The 21,394-nt window shown below is 54.4% G+C and overlaps 1 protein-coding gene across 1 annotated transcript in view; it reads left to right on the top strand.

The window, feature by feature from the left end:
• The first annotated feature begins 240 nt into the window (after window positions 1-240).
• LOC140406487 (mitochondrial 2-oxoglutarate/malate carrier protein) overlaps window positions 241-21,394 on the top strand; it is a 59,400-nt gene continuing 38,246 nt past the window's right edge. Inside the window, exon 1 of the mRNA XM_072494512.1 lies at window positions 241-395. Coding sequence (XP_072350613.1) covers window positions 319-395 — 77 coding nt within the window. The 5' untranslated portion in view covers window positions 241-318. The remainder of the gene's footprint in view (window positions 396-21,394) is intronic.

Genomic DNA, 21,394 nt, shown 5'->3' with positions numbered 1-21,394 from the left:
TAGAGTGCGGCGTCAGAGTGACGCGCTGGGGGCGCGGCCAGGGTGACGGGGCGGGGCGAAGTCAGAATGCCGAAATGGTGACGGGTGGGCGGGTCAGGGTGACGCGGTAGGGGCGGGGCCGGGTGTCGGGGAGTGGGCGGAGTCAGAGTGACGGGATGGGCGGGTCAGAGTGACGACGAGTGGACGGTTTTGGGTGACGAGGAGTGGGCGGGTCAGGGGAACGCGTCGGGGGCGTGGTCAGGGTGACGCGGTGGGGGCGGGGCCGGGTGACGCCGCGCGGGCACGTGCGCGCCCCCTGCGGGAGTCACCTTGGTGAAGATGGCGGCGGCGCAGCAGACGGAGAAACCTCGGACGTCGCCCAAGTCGGTCAAATTCCTGTTCGGGGGCCTGGCGGGGTAAGGTGTCCGGTGCTCAGGCTGAGCGCGGGGTCCGGGGAGAGCGGCCTGAGAGAAATAAACCTTTAATCCTCAATCCCGGCTCCTGGTGGCCGACTGTCAGCTTCCCGGAGTTAGAGCTGCTGGCAATCCCAGTCCATCCCTGCAGAGCTGCTGGGAATCCCTGTCCATCCCTGCAGAGCTGCTGGGAATGCCTGTCCATCCCTGCAGAGCTGCTGGGAATCCCAGTCCATCCCTGCAGAGCTCCTGTCCATCCCTGCAGAGCTGCTGGCAATCCCTGCAGAGCTGCTGGGAATCCCTGTCCATCCCTGCAGAGCTGCTGGGAATCCCTGTCCATCCCTGCAGAGCTGCTGGGAATCCCTGTCCATCCCTGCAGAGCTGCTGGGAATCCCTGTCCATCCCTGCAGAGCTGCTGGGAATCTCTGTCCATCCCTGCAGAGCTGCTGGGAATCCCAGTCCATCCATGCAGAGCTGCTGGGAATCCCTGTCCATCCCTGCAGAGCTGCTGGCAATCCCAGTCCATCCCTGCAGAGCTGCTGGGAATCCCTGTCCATCCCTGCAGACAATCCCTGCCCATCTGCTGGCCATCCCTGCAGAGCTGCTGGGAATCCCAGTCCATCCATGCAGAGCTGCTGGGAATCCCTGTCCATCCCTGCAGAGCTGCTGGCAATCCCAGTCCATCCCTGCAGAGCTGCTGGGAATCCCTGTCCATCCCTGCAGAGCTGCTGGGAATCCCTGTCCATCCCTGCAGAGCTGCTGGGAATCCCTGTCCATCCCTGCAGAGCTGCTGGGAATCCCTGTCCATCCCTGCAGAGCTGCTGGGAATCCCAGTCCATCCCTGCAGAGCTGCTGGCAATCCCAGTCCATCCCTGCAGACCTGCTGGCAATCCCTGTCCATCCCTGCAGAGCTGCTGGCAATCCCAGTCCATCCTTGCAGAGCTGCTGGCAATCCCAGTCCATCCCTGCAGAGCTGCTGGCAATCCCAGTCCATCCCTGCAGAGCTGCTGGCAATCCCAGTCCATCCCTGCAGAGCTGCTGGCAATCCCAGTCCACCCCTGCAGAGTTGCTGGGAATCCCAGTCCACCCCTGCAGAGCTGCTGGCAATCCCTGCCCATCCCTGCAGACAATCCCTGCCCATCTGCTGGCAATCCCTGTCCATCCCTGCAGAGCTGCTGGCAATCCCTGTCCATCCCTGCAGAGCTGCTGGCAATCCCTGTCCATCCCTGCAGAGCTGCTGGGAATCCCTGTCCATCCCTGCAGAGCTGCTGGGAATCCCTGTCCATCCCTGCAGAGCTGCTGGGAATACCTGTCCATCCCTGCAGAGCTGCTGGCAATCCCTGTCCATCCCTGCAGAGCTGCTGGCAATCCCTGTCCATCCCTGCAGAGCTGCTGGGAATCCCTGTCCATCCCTGTCCACCTCTGCAGAGCTGCTGGGTATCCCAGTCCATCCCTGCAGAGCTGCTGGCAAATCCCAGTCCATCCCTGCAGAGCTGCTGGCAATCCCAGTCCATCCCTGCAGAGCTGCTGGCAATCCCAGTCCATCCCTGCAGAGCTGCTGGCAATCCCAGTCCATTCCTGCAGAGCTGCTGGCAATCCCAGTCCATCCCTGCAGAGTTGCTGGCAATCCTTGCCCATCCCTGCAGACAGTCCCTGCCCATCTGCTGGCAATCCCTGTCCATCCCGGCAGAGCTGCTGGGAATCCCTGTCCAACCCGGCAGAGCTGCTGGGAATCTGATATTTACACGTTATGGGGCTTCCTTTGTCAAAAATGTAAAAATGCTCAGAGGGTCTGGCAGTGTCAGAAAAGAGGGCGTTTGGCTGGTTTAGTTGACTGGGAACCACAGTGCGGCCATGGGAGGGGGGGGTTGGAGGTACCAGGGCTTGATGGCCGTACAGAGAGCTGCCCCAGACTCGATGGGCTGAACGGCGCCGCGGCTGGTCTGTGGTTCCGCGGGCGGGGGAAAGAAACGAGTTATATTGTAACGGTAACCGACTGCAAGCTTCTGGCCAGGCCAGCCACTTGAGCAAAGGTGTTCCGCAAGGTGATCGATCGCCCGTTTAGTCTTCATTTGCGTTTACTTTGCTGCATTTTACATGTAAGCAAGGACTATGCAACCTGCCTTGATTCTGCCTTAAATCTGGTTTTATTGTGGTATTTCTTCCATCACTTTGTTTCGCCCCAGTCTGTAACCTTGGCGGGTGAGCGCTGCGTTAATATTATTCCACACTCAAGGTGAATACAGTGCTCATGCTGTAGGTACACCTGTTATTGCGCTGAAAGGTCACTAAGGGGCGAGATGTGAATGGTTGATGCGCTGATAGGTGGCATCAGGAAGTATTTCAAAAGCCACAGCCCAACTCCAGGTACTTAGTATCAAAGATAATAGGCAGGGGCAGCACGGGGGCGTAGTGTTTAGCACTGCGGCCTCACGGCGCCGAGGTCCCGGGTTCGATCCCGGGTCACTGTCTGTGTGGAGTTTGCACATTCTCCCCGTGTCTGCGAGGGTTTCGCCCCCACAACCCAAAGATGCGCAGGGTAGGTGGAAGAAAAGAATTGGGTACTCTGAATTTATACTAAAAAAAAAGAAATTGCCGCCAAGTTTTTAACGTGGTGATTGCCACTGAAGTCCCAGAATATATCGCCGGGGGAAAGGCACGGTTACCAATTGCCCCAGACCCGTTCCTCCACACGACCCAGACTCCATCTGTACCCAGCTAACTTTCCGATGCCCAAATCACTTCCAGCACTTTCTCCGCTTTGACCGCCCAGTAATAATGTGGCAAATTCGGCACTCCCCGTGTCTGCGTGGGTTTCCTCCGGGTGCTCCGGTTTCCTCCCGAAGATGTGCAGGTTCGGGTGGATTGGCCACGTCAAATTGCCCCTTTGTGTCCAAAGGGTTGGGTGGGGGCCGAGGTGGGGGGCTCTTTCAGAGGGTTGGTGCAGACTCGATGGGCCGAATGGCGTTGTAGAGATTCTACGGATGTCCTCGCCTGCCTCGGAGGGACGCCTCTGTAATTCCCTCTCTGCCTCACTGCCGCGCGTTCCCCCTCGAAGACGTTTCTTTCAAACCTGCCGCTTTGATTCTGGTCGCCCAACCCGAAATCCCCTTCAGCGGCTCGGATTCAAACTTTGTTTTAGAACCGCTCCTGTCGATGTGCTAAAAGCCGCCACGTAAATGTGAGTTGTTGCTTTAAGTGTCCCGTGTCAAATCAGGTTTTTGCCGGAATAGTGCAGCTCGGGAAACCCACATTCCCGGAGGCGGCGGTTTGCGCCCATGCAGGGCCCCACCTTGCTTGAGGTGCTATCTCAATGCAGGTTGTCGTAGCCGATCCAATGCCTGTAGCTGCCGAGGCCCTGCCTTCTCCCTCGATGCTCTGCATCGGGAGTTGCGTTAGCTTCTTGCAATCTAAGGGAACAGGGACTAACTTGCGGCCAGCTACTAATAGATCCGAGGCTGGCGGGGGCGGCCTCTGGCCACTGTCCCTTCTCTGCTGTGTATCTCCGGTGAGCCCTCGGAGCTTCGCTTGGCAGTGGGAGCCACCGGGTTTAGGAGCCCACTCCGAGCCCACCGCGAAAGCTGAAACCAGTGACATTTGGGCAATGCGCTTGGCAGCAGTGCTGGGGAATCCCTATGCTGTTCCCGAATGTCAAGGTCGAACAGGGTTAAGTCAAGAAGCGTGTGTTCTGCCCCGCATCAAAGTTCAGCTGAGTTGTTGCGTGGTTTGTATTCCATTGAGATTGACGAGGGACAGCCTCCCTCTGCCATTGGCCGGTCCAGGGCAGGCGATGAATGTGTTGCTGCGATTCTGGTTTGTGTCCCAGTGCCTGCTGGTCACTTTGCCGAAGGTGTTCTTTAAGGAAGTATTTGAGTCGATCAAGCCGTGTATTGGGATGGGATGATTCCTCTCCCGATGGCCCCGGGGAAATACTCGGGGAGTCCAGCGGTGGTGGCAACGCTGAAGATTTGGAGGCAGCATTTCAAGCTGGGGGCGGGAGAGGCCGATTAGGGGGAACGAGACAGGAGGTTTCGGAGATGGGAGGAGAGAGGGATCAGGGTACTTAAATGAGCAGTTCCTGGGTTGGGGGAGACGCTTTGCGAGGCTGGAAGAGTTGGGGGAGTACGCAGGTCGGCGCAGTAACACAGTAGTTGGCATTGTTGCCTCACAGCGCCAGGGTCCCAGGTTCGATTCCCCGCTGGGTCACTGCCTGTGCGGAGTCTGCACATCCTCCCCGTGTGTGCGTGGGTTTCCTCCGGGTGCTCCGGATTCCTCCCACAAGTCCCGAAAGGTTAGGTGAATTGGACATTCTGAATTCTCCCTCTGTGTACCCGAACAGGCGCCGGAATGCGGCGACTAGGGGCTTTTCACAGTAACTTCATTGCAGTGTTAATGTAAGCCTACTTGTGACAATAAAGATTATTGAAAAAATTAGAGATATGGACTGGGACAAGGGGAAGGGTTTAGGTACCTGCAGCTCCGGGACTTTCCCAGGAAGGAGTTTCAGAGTTTTCCGATAGCGCCAAACCCGTCATTGTTGGAAGAGGTAATATCAGTAGGGGCAACGGAGAAGGGGCGGGTGTCGGTGATCTACGGGAGGATTTGGGAGGGCGAATGGGGCGTCCATGGGTGGGAGGGGGGGGGGGGGCCAGGGGGCCCCCGCAAATAAGTTTTGGACCTGTCCGAAGCTGGAGGTGTACTGGAGGGAGGTTTGCAGTGTCATCTCGGGGGTAGTGCCCGTAAACGTAGAGCCAGGGCCCCTAGAGGTCACATTCGGGCTATCGGATCGCCCAGGGTTGGAAGCTGATTCCCTGCAGGCGGGTCCTGTTGGGGTGGGGGTCAGCTTCTCCGCCCTGTGCCTGTACGGGGGGGGGGGCCCTGCTGGAGTTCCTGACCCTGGAGAAGGTGTAGTTTGAGCTGAGGGGGACGGAGGAAGGATTCTACAATTCGCGGGCACTGTTTATTATGCCCGTTCGAGAATTGGTTGCCATCGAACATTGAGGGGGGGTGAAGCGGGTGGGTTGCTAAGGTTATTTTGTCATTGACTGTTTGGACCTGGAACTTATGGGGGACTGTTTCGGTTGTATATTGAGCGGGGAGCTGGTTTAATCTGGGGGGGCTGTTTCGGTTGTATATTGAGCGGGGAGCTGGTTTAATCTGGGGGGGCTCTTTCGGTTGGAAATTGAGCGGGGAGCTAGTTTAATCTGGGGGGGCTGTTTCGGGTGTATATTGAGCGGGGAGCTGGTTTAATCTGGGGGGGGCTGTCTCGGGTGTATATTGAGCGGGGAGCTGGTTTAATCTGGGAGGGGCTGCTTCGGTTGTATATTGAGCAGGGAGCTCGTTTAATCTGGGGGGGGGCTGTTTCGGGTGTATATTGAGCGGGGAGCTGGTTTAATCTGGGGGGGGGCTGTTTCGGTTGTATATTGAGTGGGGAGCTGGTTTAATCTGGGGGGGCTGTTTCGGGTGTATATTGAGCGGGGAGCTGGTTTAATCTAGAGGGGCTGTTTCGGTTGTATATTGAGCGGGGAGCTGGTTTAATCTGGGGGGGGCTGTCTCGGGTGTATATTGAGCGGGGAGCTGGTTTAATCTGGGAGGGGCTGCTTCGGTTGTATATTGAGCGGGGAGCTCGTTTAATCTGGGGGGGGGGCTGTTTCGGGTGTATATTGAGCGGGGAGCTGGTTTAATCTGGGGGGGGGGTGTTTCGGGTGTATATTGAGCGGAGAGCTGGTTTAATCTGGGGGGGTTTCGGGTGTATATTGAGCGGGGAGCTGGTTTAATCTGGGGGGGCTGTTTCGGGTGTATATTGAGCGGGGAGCTGGTTTAATCTGGGAGGGGCTGTTTCGGTTGTATATTGAGCAGGGAGCTGGTTTAATCTGGGGGGGGCTGTTTCGGTTGTATATTGAGCGGGGAGCTGGTTTAATCTGGGAGGGGCCGTTTCGGTTGTATATTGAGCAGGGAGCTGGTTTAATCTGGGGGGGGCTGTTTCGGTTGTATATTGAGCGGGGTGCTGGTTTAATCTGGGAGGGGCCGTTTCGGTTGTATATTGAGCAGGGAGCTGGTTTAATCTGGGAGGGGCTGTTTCGGGTGTATATTAAGCGGGTGCTGGTTTAATCTGGGGGGGGCCGTTTCGGTTGTATATTGAGCAGGGAGCTGGTTTAATCTGGGAGGGGCTGTTTCGGGTGTATATTGAGCGGGGAGCTGGTTTAATCTGGGGGGGCTGTTTCGGGTGTATATTGAGCGGGGAGCTGGTTTAATCTGGGAGGGGCCGTTTCGGTTGTATATTGAGCGGGGAGCTGGTTTAATCTGGGGGGGCTGTTTCGGTTGCATACTGAGCGGGGAGCTGGTTTAATCTGGGAGGGGCTGTTTCGGGTGTATATTGAGCAGGGAGCTGGTTTAATCTGGGAGGGGCTGTTTCGGTTGTATATTGAGCGGGTGCTGGTTTAATCTGGGAGGGGCTGTTTCGGGTGTATATTGAGTGGGGAGCGGGTTTAATCTGGGAGGGGCTGTTTCGGGTGTATATTGAGCGCGGTGCTGGTTTAATCTGGGGGGGCTGTTTCGGGTGTATATTGAGCGGGGAGCTGGTTTAATCTGGGAGGGGCTGTTTCGGGTGTATATTGAGCGGGGAGCTGGTTTAATCTGGGAGGGGCTGTTTCGGGTGTATATTGAGCGCGGTGCTGGTTTAATCTGGGAGGGGCTGTTTCGGTTGTATATTGAGCGGGGAGCTGGTTTAATCTGGGAGGGGCTGTTTCGGGTGTATATTGAGCGGGTGCTGGTTTAATCTGGGAGGGGCTGTTTCGGTTGTATATTGAGCGGGTGCTGGTTTAATCTGGGGGGGCTGTTTCGGGTGTATATTGAGCGCGGTGCTGGTTTAATCTGGGAGGGGCTGTTTCGGGTGTATATTGAGCGGGTGCTGGTTTAATCTGGGGGGGGCTGTTTCGGTTGTATATTGAGCGGGGAGCTGGTTTAATCTGGGGGGGCTGTTTCGGTTGTATATTGAGTGGGGTACTGGTTTAATCTGGGGGGGCTGTTTCGGTTGTATATTGAGCGGGGAGCTGGTTTAATCTGGGAGGGGCTGTTTCGGTTGTATATTGAGCGGGGAGCTGGTTTAATCTGGGGAGGGGCTGTTTCGGTTGTATATTGAGCGGGGAGCTGGTTTAATCTGGAGGGGCTGTTTCGGTTGTATATTGAGTGGGGTACTGGTTTAATCTGGGGGGGGCTGTTTCGGTTGTATATTGAGCGGGGAGCTGGTTTAATCTGGGAGGGGCTGCTTCGGTTGTAGATTGAGCGGGGAGCTGGTTTAATCTGGGAGGGGCTGTTTCGGTTGTATATTGAGCGGGGAGCTGGTTTAATCTGGGAGGGGCTGCTTCGGTTGTATATTGAGCGGGGAGCTGGTTTAATCTGGGAGGGGCTGTTTCGGTTGTATATTGAGTGGGGTACTGGTTTAATCTGGGGGGGGCAGTTTCGGTTGTATATTGAGCGGGGAGCTGGTTTAATCTGGGAGGGGCTGCTTCGGTTGTATATTGAGCGGGGAGCTGGTTTAATCTGGGAGGGGCTGTTTCGGGTGTATATTGAGTGGGGAGCTGGTTTAATCTTGGAGGGGCTGTGTCGGGTGTATATTGAGCGGGTGCTGGTTTAATCTGGGAGGGGCTGTTTCGGTTGTATATTGAGTGGGGAGCTGGTTTAATCTGGGAGGGGCTGTGTCGGGTGTATATTGAGCGGGTGCTGGTTTAATCTGGGGGGGGCTGTTTCGGGTGTATATTGAGCGGGGTGCTGGTTTAATCTGGGGGGGCTGTTTCTGGTGTATATTGAGCGGGGAGCTCGTTTAATCTGGGGGGGCTGTTTCGGTTGTATATTGAGCGGGGTGCTGGTTTAATCTGGGAGGGGCTGTTTCGGGTGTATATTGAGCGGGTGCTGGTTTAATCTGGGAGGGGCTGTTTCGGGTGTATATTGAGCGGGTGCTGGTTTAATCTGGGAGGGGCTGTTTCGGTTGTATATTGAGCTGGGAGCTGGTTTAATCTGGGGGGTCTGTTTCGGGTGTATATTGAGCGGGGAGCTGGTTTAATCTGGGAGGGGCTGTTTCGGTTGTATATTGAGCAGGGAGCTGGTTTAATCTGGGGGGGGCTGTTTCGGTTGTATATTGAGCGGGGAGCTGGTTTAATCTGGGAGGGGCTGTTTCGGTTGTATATTGAGCAGGGAGCTGGTTTAATCTGGGAGGGGCATTTTCGGTTGTATATTGAGCGGGGAGCTGGTTTAATTTGGGGGGGGCTGTTTCGGTTGTATATTGAGCGGGGAGCTGGTTTAATCTGGTAGGGGCTGTTTCGGTTGTATATTGAGCGGGAGCTGGTTTAATCTGGGGGGGGCTGTTTCGGTTGAATATTGAGCGGGGAGCTGGTTTAATCTGGGAGGGGCTGTTTCGGGTGTATATTGAGCGGGGAGCTGGTTGAATCTGGGAGGGGCTGTTTCGGGTGTATATTGAGCGGGAGCTGGTTTAATCTGGGAGGGGCTGTTTCGGGTGTATATTGAGCGGGGAGCAGGTTTAATCTGGGAGGGGCTGTTTTGGTTGTATATTGAGCGGGGAGCTGGTTTAATCTGGGAGGGGCTGTTTCGGTTGTATATTGAGCGGGGTGCTGGTTTAATCTGGGGGGGCTGTTTCGGGTGTATATTGAGCGGAGAGCTGGTTTAATCTGGGGGGGGGCTGTTTCGGGTGTATATTGAGCAGGGAGCTGGTTTAATCTGGGAGGGGCTGTTTCGGGTGTATATTGAGCGGGGTGCTGGTTTAATCTGGGAGGGGCTGTTTCGGGTGTATATTGAGCGGGGTGCTGGTTTAATCTGGGAGGGGCTGTTTCGGTTGTAGATTGAGCAGGGAGCTGGTTTAATCTGGGAGGGGCTGTTTCGGTTGTATATTGAGCGGGTGCTGGTTTAATCTGGGAGGGGCTGTTTCGGTTGTATATTGAGCGGGTGCTGGTTTAATCTGGGGGGGGGCTGTTTCGGTTGTATATTGAGCGGGGAGCTGGTTTAATCTGGGGGGGCTGTTTCGGGTGTATATTGAGCGGGGAGCTGGTTTAATCTGGGAGGGGCTGTTTAGGTTGTATATTGAGCGGGGAGCTGGTTTAATCTGGGAGGGGCTGTTTCGGGTGTATATTCAGCGGGGAGCTGGTTTAATCTGGGGGGGGGGCTGTTTCGGGTGTATATTGAGCAGGGAGCTGGTTTAATCTGGGAGGGGCTGTTTCGGTTGTATATTGAGCGGGTGCTGGTTTAATCTGGGAGGGGCTGTTTCGGTTGTATATTGAGCGGGTGCTGGTTTAATCTTGGGGGGGGCTGTTTTGGTTGTATATTGAGCGGGGAGCTGGTTTAATCTGGGGGGGTCTGTTTCGGGTGTATATTGAGCAGGGAGCTGGTTTAATCTGGGAGGGGCTGTTTCGGTTGTATATTGAGCGGGTGCTGGTTTAATCTGGGAGGGGCTGTTTCGGGTGTATATTGAGCGGGGAGCTGGTTTAATCTGGGAGGGGCTGTTTCGGGTGTATATTGAGCGGGGAGCTGGTTTAATCTGGGGGGGCTGTTTTGGTTGTATATTGAGCGGGGAGCTGGTTTAATCTGGGGGGGCCGTTTCGGGTGTATATTGAGCAGGGAGCTGGTTTAATCTGGGAGGGGCTGTTTCGGTTGTATATTGAGCAGGGAGCTGGTTTAATCTGGGGGGGGCTGTTTCGGGTGTATATTGAGCGGGGTGCTGGTTTTATCTGGGAGGGGCTGTTTCGGTTGTATATTGAGCGGGGAGCTGGTTTAATCTGGGGGGGCTGTTTCGGGTGTATATTGAGCAGGGAGCTGGCTTAATCTGGGAGGGGCTGTTTCGGGTGTATATTGAGCAGGGAGCTGGCTTAATCTGGGGGGGGGGGCTGTTTCGGTTGTATATTGAGCGGGGTGCTGGTTTAATCTGGGGGGGTCTGTTTCGGTTGTATATTGAGCGGGGTGCTGGTTTAATCTGGGGGGGCTGTTTCGGGTGTATATTGAGCGGGGTGCTGGTTTAATCTGGGGGGGCTGTTTCGGGTGTATATTGAGCGGGGAGCTGGTTTAATCTGGGGGGGCTGTTTCGGTTGTATATTGAGCGGGTGCTGGTTTAATCTGGGGGGGCTGTTTCGGTTGTATATTGAGTGGGGAGCTGGTTTAATCTGGGGGGGCTGTTTCGGGTGTATATTGAGCGGGGAGCTGGTTTAATCTGGGGGGGCTGTTTCGGTTGTATATTGAGCGGGTGCTGGTTTAATCTGGGGGGGCTGTTTCGGTTGTATATTGAGTGGGGAGCTGGTTTAATCTGGGGGGGCTGTTTCGGTTGTATATTGAGCGGGGAGCTGGTTTAATCTGGGGGGGCTGTTTAGGGTGTATATTGAGCGGGTGCTGGTTTAATCTGGAGGGGCTGTTTCGGTTGTATATTGAGCGGGGAGCTGGTTTAATCTGGGGGGGGCTGTTTCGGTTGTATATTGAGTGGGGAGCTGGTTTAATCTGGGGGGGCTGTTTCGTTTGTATATTGAGCGGGGAGCTGGTTTAATCTGGGGGGGCTGTTTCGGGTGTATATTGAGCGGGGAGCTGGTTTAATCTGGGAGGGGCTGTTTCGGTTGTATATTGAGCGGTGAGCTGGTTTAATCTGGGAGGGGCTGTTTCGGGTGTATATTGAGCGGTGAGCTGGTTTAATCTGGGGGGGGCTGTTTCGGGTGTATATTGAGCGGGGAGCTGGTTTAATCTGGGAGGGGCTGTTTCGGGTGTATATTGAGCGGGGAGCTGGTTTAATCTGGGGGGGCTGTTTCGGGTGTATATTGAGCAGGGAGCTGGCTTAATCTGGGAGGGGCTGTTTCGGGTGTATATTGAGCAGGGAGCTGGCTTAATCTGGGGGGGGGGGCTGTTTCGGTTGTATATTGAGCGGGGTGCTGGTTTAATCTGGGGGGGTCTGTTTCGGTTGTATATTGAGCGGGGTGCTGGTTTAATCTGGGGGGGCTGTTTCGGGTGTATATTGAGCGGGGTGCTGGTTTAATCTGGGGGGGCTGTTTCGGGTGTATATTGAGCGGGGAGCTGGTTTAATCTGGGGGGGCTGTTTCGGTTGTATATTGAGCGGGTGCTGGTTTAATCTGGGGGGGCTGTTTCGGTTGTATATTGAGTGGGGAGCTGGTTTAATCTGGGGGGGCTGTTTCGGGTGTATATTGAGCGGGGAGCTGGTTTAATCTGGGGGGGCTGTTTCGGTTGTATATTGAGCGGGTGCTGGTTTAATCTGGGGGGGCTGTTTCGGTTGTATATTGAGTGGGGAGCTGGTTTAATCTGGGGGGGCTGTTTCGGTTGTATATTGAGCGGGGAGCTGGTTTAATCTGGGGGGGCTGTTTAGGGTGTATATTGAGCGGGTGCTGGTTTAATCTGGAGGGGCTGTTTCGGTTGTATATTGAGCGGGGAGCTGGTTTAATCTGGGGGGGGCTGTTTCGGTTGTATATTGAGTGGGGAGCTGGTTTAATCTGGGGGGGCTGTTTCGTTTGTATATTGAGCGGGGAGCTGGTTTAATCTGGGGGGGCTGTTTCGGGTGTATATTGAGCGGGGAGCTGGTTTAATCTGGGAGGGGCTGTTTCGGTTGTATATTGAGCGGTGAGCTGGTTTAATCTGGGAGGGGCTGTTTCGGGTGTATATTGAGCGGTGAGCTGGTTTAATCTGGGGGGGCTGTTTCGGGTGTATATTGAGCGGGGAGCTGGTTTAATCTGGGAGGGGCTGTTTCGGTTGTATATTGAGCGGTGAGCTGGTTTAATCTGGGAGGGGCTGTTTTGGGTGTATATTGAGCGGAGAGCTGGTTTAATCTGGGGAGAGGCTGTTTCGGTTGTATATTGAGCGGTGAGCTGGTTTAATCTGGGAGGGGCTGTTTCGGGTGTATATTGAGCGGGGAGCTGGTTTAATCTGGGGGGGCTGTTTCGGGTGTATATTGAGCGGGGAGCTGGTTTAATCTGGGAGGGGCTGTTTCGGGTGTATATTGAGCGGGGAGCTGGTTTAATCTGGGGGGGCTGTTTCGGTTGTATATTGAGCTGGGTGCTGGTTTAATCTGGGAGGGGCTGTTTCGTGTGTATATTGAGCGCGGAGCTGGTTTAATCTGGGGGGGCTGTTTCGGTTGTATATTGAGCTGGGTGCTGGTTTAATCTGGGAGGGGCTGTTTCGGGTGTATATTGAGCGGGGAGCTGGTTTAATCTGGGGGGGGCTGTTTCGGGTGTATATTGAGCGGGGAGCTGGTTTAATCTGGGAGGGGCTGTTTCGGTTGTATATTGAGCGGGGAGCTGGTTTAATCTGGGGGGGGGCTGTTTCGGTTGTATATTGAGCGGGGTGCTGGTTTAATCTGGGAGGGGCTGTTTCGGGTGTATATTGAGCGGGGAGCTGGTTTAATCTGGGGGGGCTGTTTCGGGTGTATATTGAGCGGGGAGCTGGTTTAATCTGGGAGGGGCTGTTTCGGTTGTATATTGAGCGGGGAGCTGGTTTAATCTGGGGGGGGCTGTTTCGGTTGTATATTGAGCGGGGTGCTGGTTTAATCTGGGAGGGGCTGTTTCGGGTGTATATTGCGCGGGGAGCTGGTTTAATCTGGGAGGGGCTGTTTCGGATGTATATTGAGTGGGGTGCTGGTTTAATCTGGGGGGGCTGTTTCGGGTGTATATTGAGCGGGGCGCTGGTTTAATCTGGGGGGGCTGTTTCGGTTGTATATTGAGTGGGGTGCTGGTTTAATCTGGGGGGGGCTGTTTCGGGTGTATATTGAGCGGGGAGCTGGTTTAATCTGGGAGGGGCTGTTTCGGGTGTATATTGAGCGGGTGCTGGTTTAATCTGGAGGGGCTGTTTCGGGTGTATATTGAGCAGGGTGCTGGTTTAATCTGGGGGGGCTGTTTCGGTTGTATATTGAGCGGGTGCTGGTTTAATCTGGGAGGGGCTGTTTCGGTTGTATATTCAGCGGGTAGCTGGTTTAATCTGGGGAGGGGCTGTTTCGGTTGTATATTGAGCGGGGAGCTGGTTTAATCTGGGAGGGGCTGTTTCGGGTGTATATTGAGCGGGGAGCTGGTTTAATCTGGGAGGGGCTGTTTCGGGTGTATATTGAGCGGGGAGCTGGTTTAATCTGGAGGGGCTGTTTCGGGTGTATATTGAGCGGGGAGCTGGTTTAATCTGGGATGGGCTGTTTCGGTTGTATATTGAGCGGGGAGCTGGTTTAATCTGGGAGGGGCTGTTTCGGTTGTATATTGAGCGGGTAGCTGGTTTAATCTGGGAGGGGCATTTTCGGGTGTATATTGAGCGGGGTGCTGGTTTAATCTGGGAGGGGCTGTTTCGGTTGTATATTCAGCGGGTAGCTGGTTTAATCTGGGGAGGGGCTGTTTCGGTTGTATATTGAGCGCGGTACTGGTTTAATCTGGGAGGGGCTGCTTCGGGTGTCTATTCAGCGGGGAGCTGGTTTCATCTGGGAGGGGCTGTTTCGGTTGTATATTGAGCGGGGAGCTGGTTTAATCTGGGAGGGGCTGCTTCGGGTGTCTATTCAGCGGGGAGCTGGTTTAATCTGGGGGGGCTGTTTCGGTTGTATATTGAGCGGGGAGCTGGTTTAATCTGGGGGGGGCTGTTTCGGTTGTATATTGAGCGGGGAGCTGGTTTAATCTGGGGGGGCTGTTTCGGTTGTATATTGAGCAGGGAGCTGGTTTAATCTGGGGGGGCTGTTTCGGGTGTATATTGAGCGGAGAGCTGGTTTAATCTGGGAGGGGCTGTTTCGTTTGTATATTGAGCAGGGAGCTGGTTTAATCTGGGGGGGCTGTTTCGGGTGTATATTGAGCGGGTGCTGGTTTAATCTGGGGGGGCTGTTTCGGTTGTATATTGAGCGGGGAGCTGGTTTAATCTGGGCGGGGCTGTTTCGGTTGTATATTGAGCGGGGAGCTGGTTTAATCTGGGAGGGGCTGTTTCGGGTGTATATTGAGCGGGGAGCTGGTTTAATCTGGGAGGGGCTGTTTCGGGTGTATATTGAGCGGGGTGCTGGTTTAATCTGGGGGGGCTGTTTCGGTTGTATATTGAGCGGGGAGCTGGTTTAATCTGGAGGGGCTGTTTCGGTTGTATATTGAGCGGGGAGCTGGTTTAATCTGGAGGGGCTGTTTCGGTTGTATATTGAGCGGGGAGCTGGTTTAATCTGGGGGGGGGCTGTTTCGGGTGTATATTGAGCGGGGAGCTGGTTTAATCTGGGGGGGCTGTTTCGGTTGTATATTGAGCAGGGAGCTGGTTTAATCTGGGAGGGTGCTGTTTCGGATGTATATTGAGCGGGGAGCTGGTTTAATCTGGGGGGGGCTGTTTCGGGTGTATATTGAGCGGGGAGCTGGTTTAATCTGGGGGGGGGCTGTTTCGGTTGTATATTGAGCGGGGAGCTGGTTTAATCTGGGGGGGTGGCTGTTTCAGTTGTATATTGAGCGGGGTGCTGGTTTAATCTGGGGGGGGGCTGTTTCGGTTGTATATTGAGCGGGGAGCTGGTTTAATCTGGGGGGGGCTGTTTCGGTTGTATATTGAGCGGGTGCTGGTTTAATCTGGGGGGGGCTGTTTCGGTTGTATATTGAGCAGGGAGCTGGTTTAATCTGGGAGGGGCTGTTTCGGGTGTATATTGAGCGGGGAGCAGGTTTAATCTGGGGGGGCTGTTTCGGTTGTATATTGAGCGGGGTGCTGGTTTAATCTGGGAGGGGCTGTTTCGGGTGTATATTGAGCGGGGAGCTGGTTTAATCTGGGAGGGGCTGTTTCGGGTGTATATTGAGCGGGGAGCTGGTTTAATCTGGGAGGGGCTGTTTAGGTTGTATATTGAGCAGGGAGCTGGTTTAATCTGGGAGGGGCTGTTTCGGTTGTATATTGAGCGGGGAGCTGGTTTAATCTGGGGGGGCTGTTTCGGGTGTATATTGAGCGGGGAGCTGGTTTAATCTGGGAGGGGCTGTTTCGGGTGTATAATTGAGCGGGGAGCTGGTTTAATCTGGGGGGGGGCTGTTTCGGTTGTAAATTTAGCGGGTGCTGGTTTAATCTGGGAGGGGCTGTTTCGGTTGTAAATTTAGCGGGTGCTGGTTTAATCTGGGAGGGGCTGTTTCGGTTGTATATTGAGCGGGTGCTGGTTTAATCTGGGGGGCTGTTTCGGGTGTATATTGAGCGGGGAGCTGGTTTAATCTGGGAGGGGCTGTTTCGTGTGTATATTGAGCGGGTGCTGGTTTAATCTGGGGGGGGCTGTTTTGGTTGTATATTGAGCGCGGTGCTGATATAATCTGGGGGGGGCTGTTTCGGTTGTATATTGAGCGGGGAGCTGGTTTAATCTGGAGGGGCTGTTTCGGTTGTATATTGAGCGGGGAGCTGGTTTAATCTGGGGGGGGCTGTTTCGGGTGTATATTGAGCGGGGAGCTGGTTTAATCTGGAGGGGCTGTTTCGGTTGTATATTGAGCGGGGAGCTGGTTTAATCTGGGAGGGGCTGTTTCGGTTGTATATTGAGCGGGGAGCTGGTTTAATCTGGGAGGGGCTGTTTCGGTTGTATATTGAGCGGGGAGCTGGTTTAATCTGGGAGGGGCTGTTTCGGTTGTATATTGAGCGGGGAGCTGGTTTAATCTGGGAGGGGCTGTTTCGGTTGTATATTGAGCGGGGAGCTGGTTTAATCTGGAGGGGCTGTTTCGGTTGTATATTGAGCGGGGAGCTGGTTTAATCTGGGAGGGGCTGTTTCGGTTGTATATTGAGCGGGGAGCTGGTTTAATCTGGGGGGGGCTGTTCCGGTTGTATATTGAGCGGGGAGCTGGTTTAATCTGGGGGGGCTGTTTCGGTTGTATATTGAGCGGGTGCTGATATAATCTGGGGGGGGGCTGTTTCGGTTGTATATTGAGCGGGTGCTGGTTTAATCTGGGAGGGGCTGTTTAGGTTGTATATTGAGCGGGGAGCTGGTTTAATCTGGGGGGGGCTGTTTCGGGTGTATATTGAGCGGGGAGCTGGTTTAATCTGGAGGGGCTGTTCCGGTTGTATATTGAGCGGGGTGCTGGTTTAATCTGGGGGGGCTGTTTCGGGTGTATATTGAGCGGGGAGCTGGTTTAATCTGGGGGGGCTGTTTCGGTTGTATATTGAGCGGGATGCTGGTTTAATCTGGGAGGGGCTGTTCCGGTTGTATATTGAGCGGGGAGCTGGTTTAATCTGGGAGGGGCTGTTTCGGTTGTATATTGAGTGGGGTGCTGGTTTAATCTGGGGGGGGGGGGCTGTTTCGGTTGTATATTGAGCGGGTGCTGGTTTAATCTGGGGGGGGGCTGTTTCGGGTGTATATTGAGCGGGGAGCTGGTTTAATCTGGGGGGGCTGTTTCGGGTGTATATTGAGCAGGGAGCTGGTTTAATCTGGGAGGGGCTGTTTCGGTTGTATATTGAGCGGGGAGCTGGTTTAATCTGGGGGGGTGTTTCGGGTGTATATTGAGCGGGGAGCTGGTTTAATCTGGGGGGGCTGTTTCGGGTGTATATTGAGCGGGGAGCTGGTTTAATCTGGGGGGGTGTTTCGGGTGTATATTGAGTGGGGAGCTGGTTTAATCTGGGAGGGGCTGTTTCGGGTGTATATTGAGCGGGGTGCTGGTTTAATCTTGGGGGGGTGTTTCGGGTGTATATTGAGCGGGGAGCTGGTTTAATCTGGGGGGGCTGTTTCGGTTGTATATTGAGCGGGGTGCTGGTTTAATCTGGGAGGGGCTGTTTCGGTTGTATATTGAGCGGGGTGCTGGTTTAATCTGGCGGGGCTGTTTCGGTTGTATATTGAGCGGGGAGCTGGTTTAATCTGGGAGGGGCTGTTTCGGGTGTATATTGCGCGGGGAGCTGGTTTAATCTGGGGGGGCTGTTTCGGGTGTATATTGAGCGGGGAGCTGGTTTAATCTGGGAGGGACTGTTTCGGGTGTATATTGAGCAGGGAGCTGGTTTAATCTGGGGGGGCTGTTTCGGTTGTATATTGAGCGGGGTGCTGGTTTAATCTGGGGGGGCTGTTTCGGGTGTATATTGAGCAGGGAGCTGGTTTAATCTGGGAGGGGCTGTTTCGGTTGTATATTGAGCGGGTGCTGGTTTAATCTGGGAGGGGCTGTTTCGGGTGTATATTGAGCAGGGAGCTGGTTTAATCTGGGAGGGGCTGTTTCGGTTGAAATTGAGCGGGGTGCTGGTTTAATCTGGGAGGGGCTGTTTCGGGTGTATATTGAGCGGGTGCTGGTTTAATCTGGGGGGGGCTGTTTCGGTTGTATATTGAGCGGGGAGCTGGTTTAATCTGGGAGGGGCTGTTTCGGTTGTATATTGAGCGGGGAGCAGGTTTAATCTGGGGGGGGCTGTTTCGGTTGTATATTGAGCGGGGAGCTGGTTTAATCTGGCGGGGCTGTTTCGGTTGTATATTGAGCGGGGAGCTGGTTTAATCTGGGAGGGGGGCTGTTTCGGTTGTATATTGAGTGGGGAGCTCGTTTAATCTGGGGGGGGCTGTTTCGGTTGTATATTGAGCGGGGAGCTGGTTTAATCTGGGAGGGGCTGTTTCGGTTGTATATTGAGCGGGGAGCTGGTTTAATCTGGGAGGGGGGCTGTTTCGGTTGTATATTGAGTGGGGAGCTCGTTTAATCTGGGGGGGGCTGTTTCGGTTGTATATTGAGCGGGGAGCTGGTTTAATCTGGGAGGGGCTGTTTTGGTTGTATGTTGAGTGGGGAGCTCGTTTAATCTGGGGGGGGCTGTTTCGGTTGTATATTGAGCGGGGTGCTGGTTTAATCTGGGAGGGGGGCTGTTTCGGTTGTATATTGAGCGCGGTGCTGGTTTAATCTGGGGGGGCTGTTTCGGTTGTATATTGAGCGGGGTGCTGGTTTAATCTGGGAGGGGGGCTGTTTCGGTTGTATATTGAGCGGGGAGCTGGTTTAATCTGGGAGGGGCTGTTTTGGTTGTATATTGAGTGGGGAGCTGGTTTAATCTTGGGGGGGGCTGTTTCGGGTGTATATTGAGCGTGGTGCTGGTTTAATCTGGGGGGGCTCTTTCGGTTGTATATTGAGCGGGGTGCTGGTTTAATCTGGGGGGGGCTGTTTCGGTTGTATATTGAGCGGGGAGCAGGTTTAATCTGGGGGGGCTGTTTCTGGTGTATATTGAGCGGGGTGCTGGTTTATTCTGGGAGGGGCTGTTTCGGGTGTATATTGAGCGGGGAGCTGGTTTAATCTGGGGGGGCTGTTTCGGATGTATATTGAGCGGGGAGCTGGTTTAATCTGGGAGGGGCTCTTTCGGTTGTATATTGAGCTGGGAGCTGGTTTAATCTGGGGGGGGCTGTTTCGGTTGTATATTGAGCGGGGAGCTGGTTTAATCTGGAGGGGCTGTTTCGGTTGTATATTGAGCGGGGAGCTGGTTTAATCTGGGGGGGGCTGTTTCGGTTGTATATTGAGCGGGTGCTGGTTTAATCTGGGGGGGCTGTTTCGGGTGTATATTGAGCGGGGTGTTGGTTTAATCTGGGGGGGGCTGTTTCGGTTGTATATTGAGCGGGGTGCTGGTTTAATCTGGGAGGGGCTGTTTCGGGTGTATATTGAGCGGGAGCTGGTTTAATCTGGGAGGGGCTGTTTCGGTTGTATATTGAGCGGGGAGCTGGTTTAATCTGGGAGGGGCTGTTTCGGGTGTATATTGAGCGGGGAGCTGGTTTAATCTGGGAGGGGCTGTTTCGGGTGTATATTGAGCGGGGAGCTGGTTTAATCTGGAGGGGCTGTTTCGGGTGTATATTGAGCGGGGAGCTGGTTTAATCTGGGATGGGCTGTTTCGGTTGTATATTGAGCGGGGAGCTGGTTTAATCTGGGAGGGGCTGTTTCGGTTGTATATTGAGCGGGTAGCTGGTTTAATCTGGGAGGGGCATTTTCGGGTGTATATTGAGCGGGGTGCTGGTTTAATCTGGGAGGGGCTGTTTCGGTTGTATATTCAGCGGGTAGCTGGTTTAATCTGGGGAGGGGCTGTTTCGGTTGTATATTGAGCGCGGTACTGGTTTAATCTGGGAGGGGCTGCTTCGGGTGTCTATTCAGCGGGGAGCTGGTTTCATCTGGGAGGGGCTGTTTCGGTTGTATATTGAGCGGGGAGCTGGTTTAATCTGGGAGGGGCTGCTTCGGGTGTCTATTCAGCGGGGAGCTGGTTTAATCTGGGGGGGCTGTTTCGGTTGTATATTGAGCGGGGAGCTGGTTTAATCTGGGGGGGGCTGTTTCGGTTGTATATTGAGCGGGGAGCTGGTTTAATCTGGGGGGGCTGTTTCGGTTGTATATTGAGCAGGGAGCTGGTTTAATCTGGGGGGGCTGTTTCGGGTGTATATTGAGCGGAGAGCTGGTTTAATCTGGGAGGGGCTGTTTCGTTTGTATATTGAGCAGGGAGCTGGTTTAATCTGGGGGGGCTGTTTCGGGTGTATATTGAGCGGGTGCTGGTTTAATCTGGGGGGGCTGTTTCGGTTGTATATTGAGCGGGGAGCTGGTTTAATCTGGGCGGGGCTGTTTCGGTTGTATATTGAGCGGGGAGCTGGTTTAATCTGGGAGGGGCTGTTTCGGGTGTATATTGAGCGGGGAGCTGGTTTAATCTGGGAGGGGCTGTTTCGGGTGTATATTGAGCGGGGTGCTGGTTTAATCTGGGGGGGCTGTTTCGGTTGTATATTGAGCGGGGAGCTGGTTTAATCTGGAGGGGCTGTTTCGGTTGTATATTGAGCGGGGAGCTGGTTTAATCTGGAGGGGCTGTTTCGGTTGTATATTGAGCGGGGAGCTGGTTTAATCTGGGGGGGGGCTGTTTCGGGTGTATATTGAGCGGGGAGCTGGTTTAATCTGGGGGGGCTGTTTCGGTTGTATATTGAGCAGGGAGCTGGTTTAATCTGGGAGGGTGCTGTTTCGGATGTATATTGAGCGGGGAGCTGGTTTAATCTGGGGGGGGCTGTTTCGGGTGTATATTGAGCGGGGAGCTGGTTTAATCTGGGGGGGGGCTGTTTCGGTTGTATATTGAGCGGGGAGCTGGTTTAATCTGGGGGGGTGGCTGTTTCAGTTGTATATTGAGCGGGGTGCTGGTTTAATCTGGGGGGGGGCTGTTTCGGTTGTATATTGAGCGGGGAGCTGGTTTAATCTGGGGGGGGCTGTTTCGGTTGTATATTGAGCGGGTGCTGGTTTAATCTGGGGGGGGCTGTTTCGGTTGTATATTGAGCAGGGAGCTGGTTTAATCTGGGAGGGGCTGTTTCGGGTGTATATTGAGCGGGGAGCAGGTTTAATCTGGGGGGGCTGTTTCGGTTGTATATTGAGCGGGGTGCTGGTTTAATCTGGGAGGGGCTGTTTCGGGTGTATATTGAGCGGGGAGCTGGTTTAATCTGGGAGGGGCTGTTTCGGGTGTATATTGAGCGGGGAGCTGGTTTAATCTGGGAGGGGCTGTTTAGGTTGTATATTGAGCAGGGAGCTGGTTTAATCTGGGAGGGGCTGTTTCGGTTGTATATTGAGCGGGGAGCTGGTTTAATCTGGGGGGGCTGTTTCGGGTGTATATTGAGCGGGGAGCTGGTTTAATCTGGGAGGGGCTGTTTCGGGTGTATAATTGAGCGGGGAGCTGGTTTAATCTGGGGGGGGGCTGTTTCGGTTGTAAATTTAGCGGGTGCTGGTTTAATCTGGGAGGGGCTGTTTCGGTTGTAAATTTAGCGGGTGCTGGTTTAATCTGGGAGGGGCTGTTTCGGTTGTATATTGAGCGGGTGCTGGTTTAATCTGGGGGGCTGTTTCGGGTGTATATTGAGCGGGGAGCTGGTTTAATCTGGGAGGGGCTGTTTCGTGTGTATATTGAGCGGGTGCTGGTTTAATCTGGGGGGGGCTGTTTTGGTTGTATATTGAGCGCGGTGCTGATATAATCTGGGGGGGGCTGTTTCGGTTGTATATTGAGCGGGGAGCTGGTTTAATCTGGAGGGGCTGTTTCGGTTGTATATTGAGCGGGGAGCTGGTTTAATCTGGGGGGGGCTGTTTCGGGTGTATATTGAGCGGGGAGCTGGTTTAATCTGGAGGGGCTGT

This window comes from Scyliorhinus torazame, unplaced genomic scaffold (assembly GCF_047496885.1).
Source record: "Scyliorhinus torazame isolate Kashiwa2021f unplaced genomic scaffold, sScyTor2.1 scaffold_557, whole genome shotgun sequence".
Lineage (NCBI taxonomy): Eukaryota > Metazoa > Chordata > Chondrichthyes > Carcharhiniformes > Scyliorhinidae > Scyliorhinus > Scyliorhinus torazame.
The sequence above is the reverse complement of the archived record's forward strand: the minus strand, read 5'-3'. Positions and strand labels throughout refer to the sequence as shown.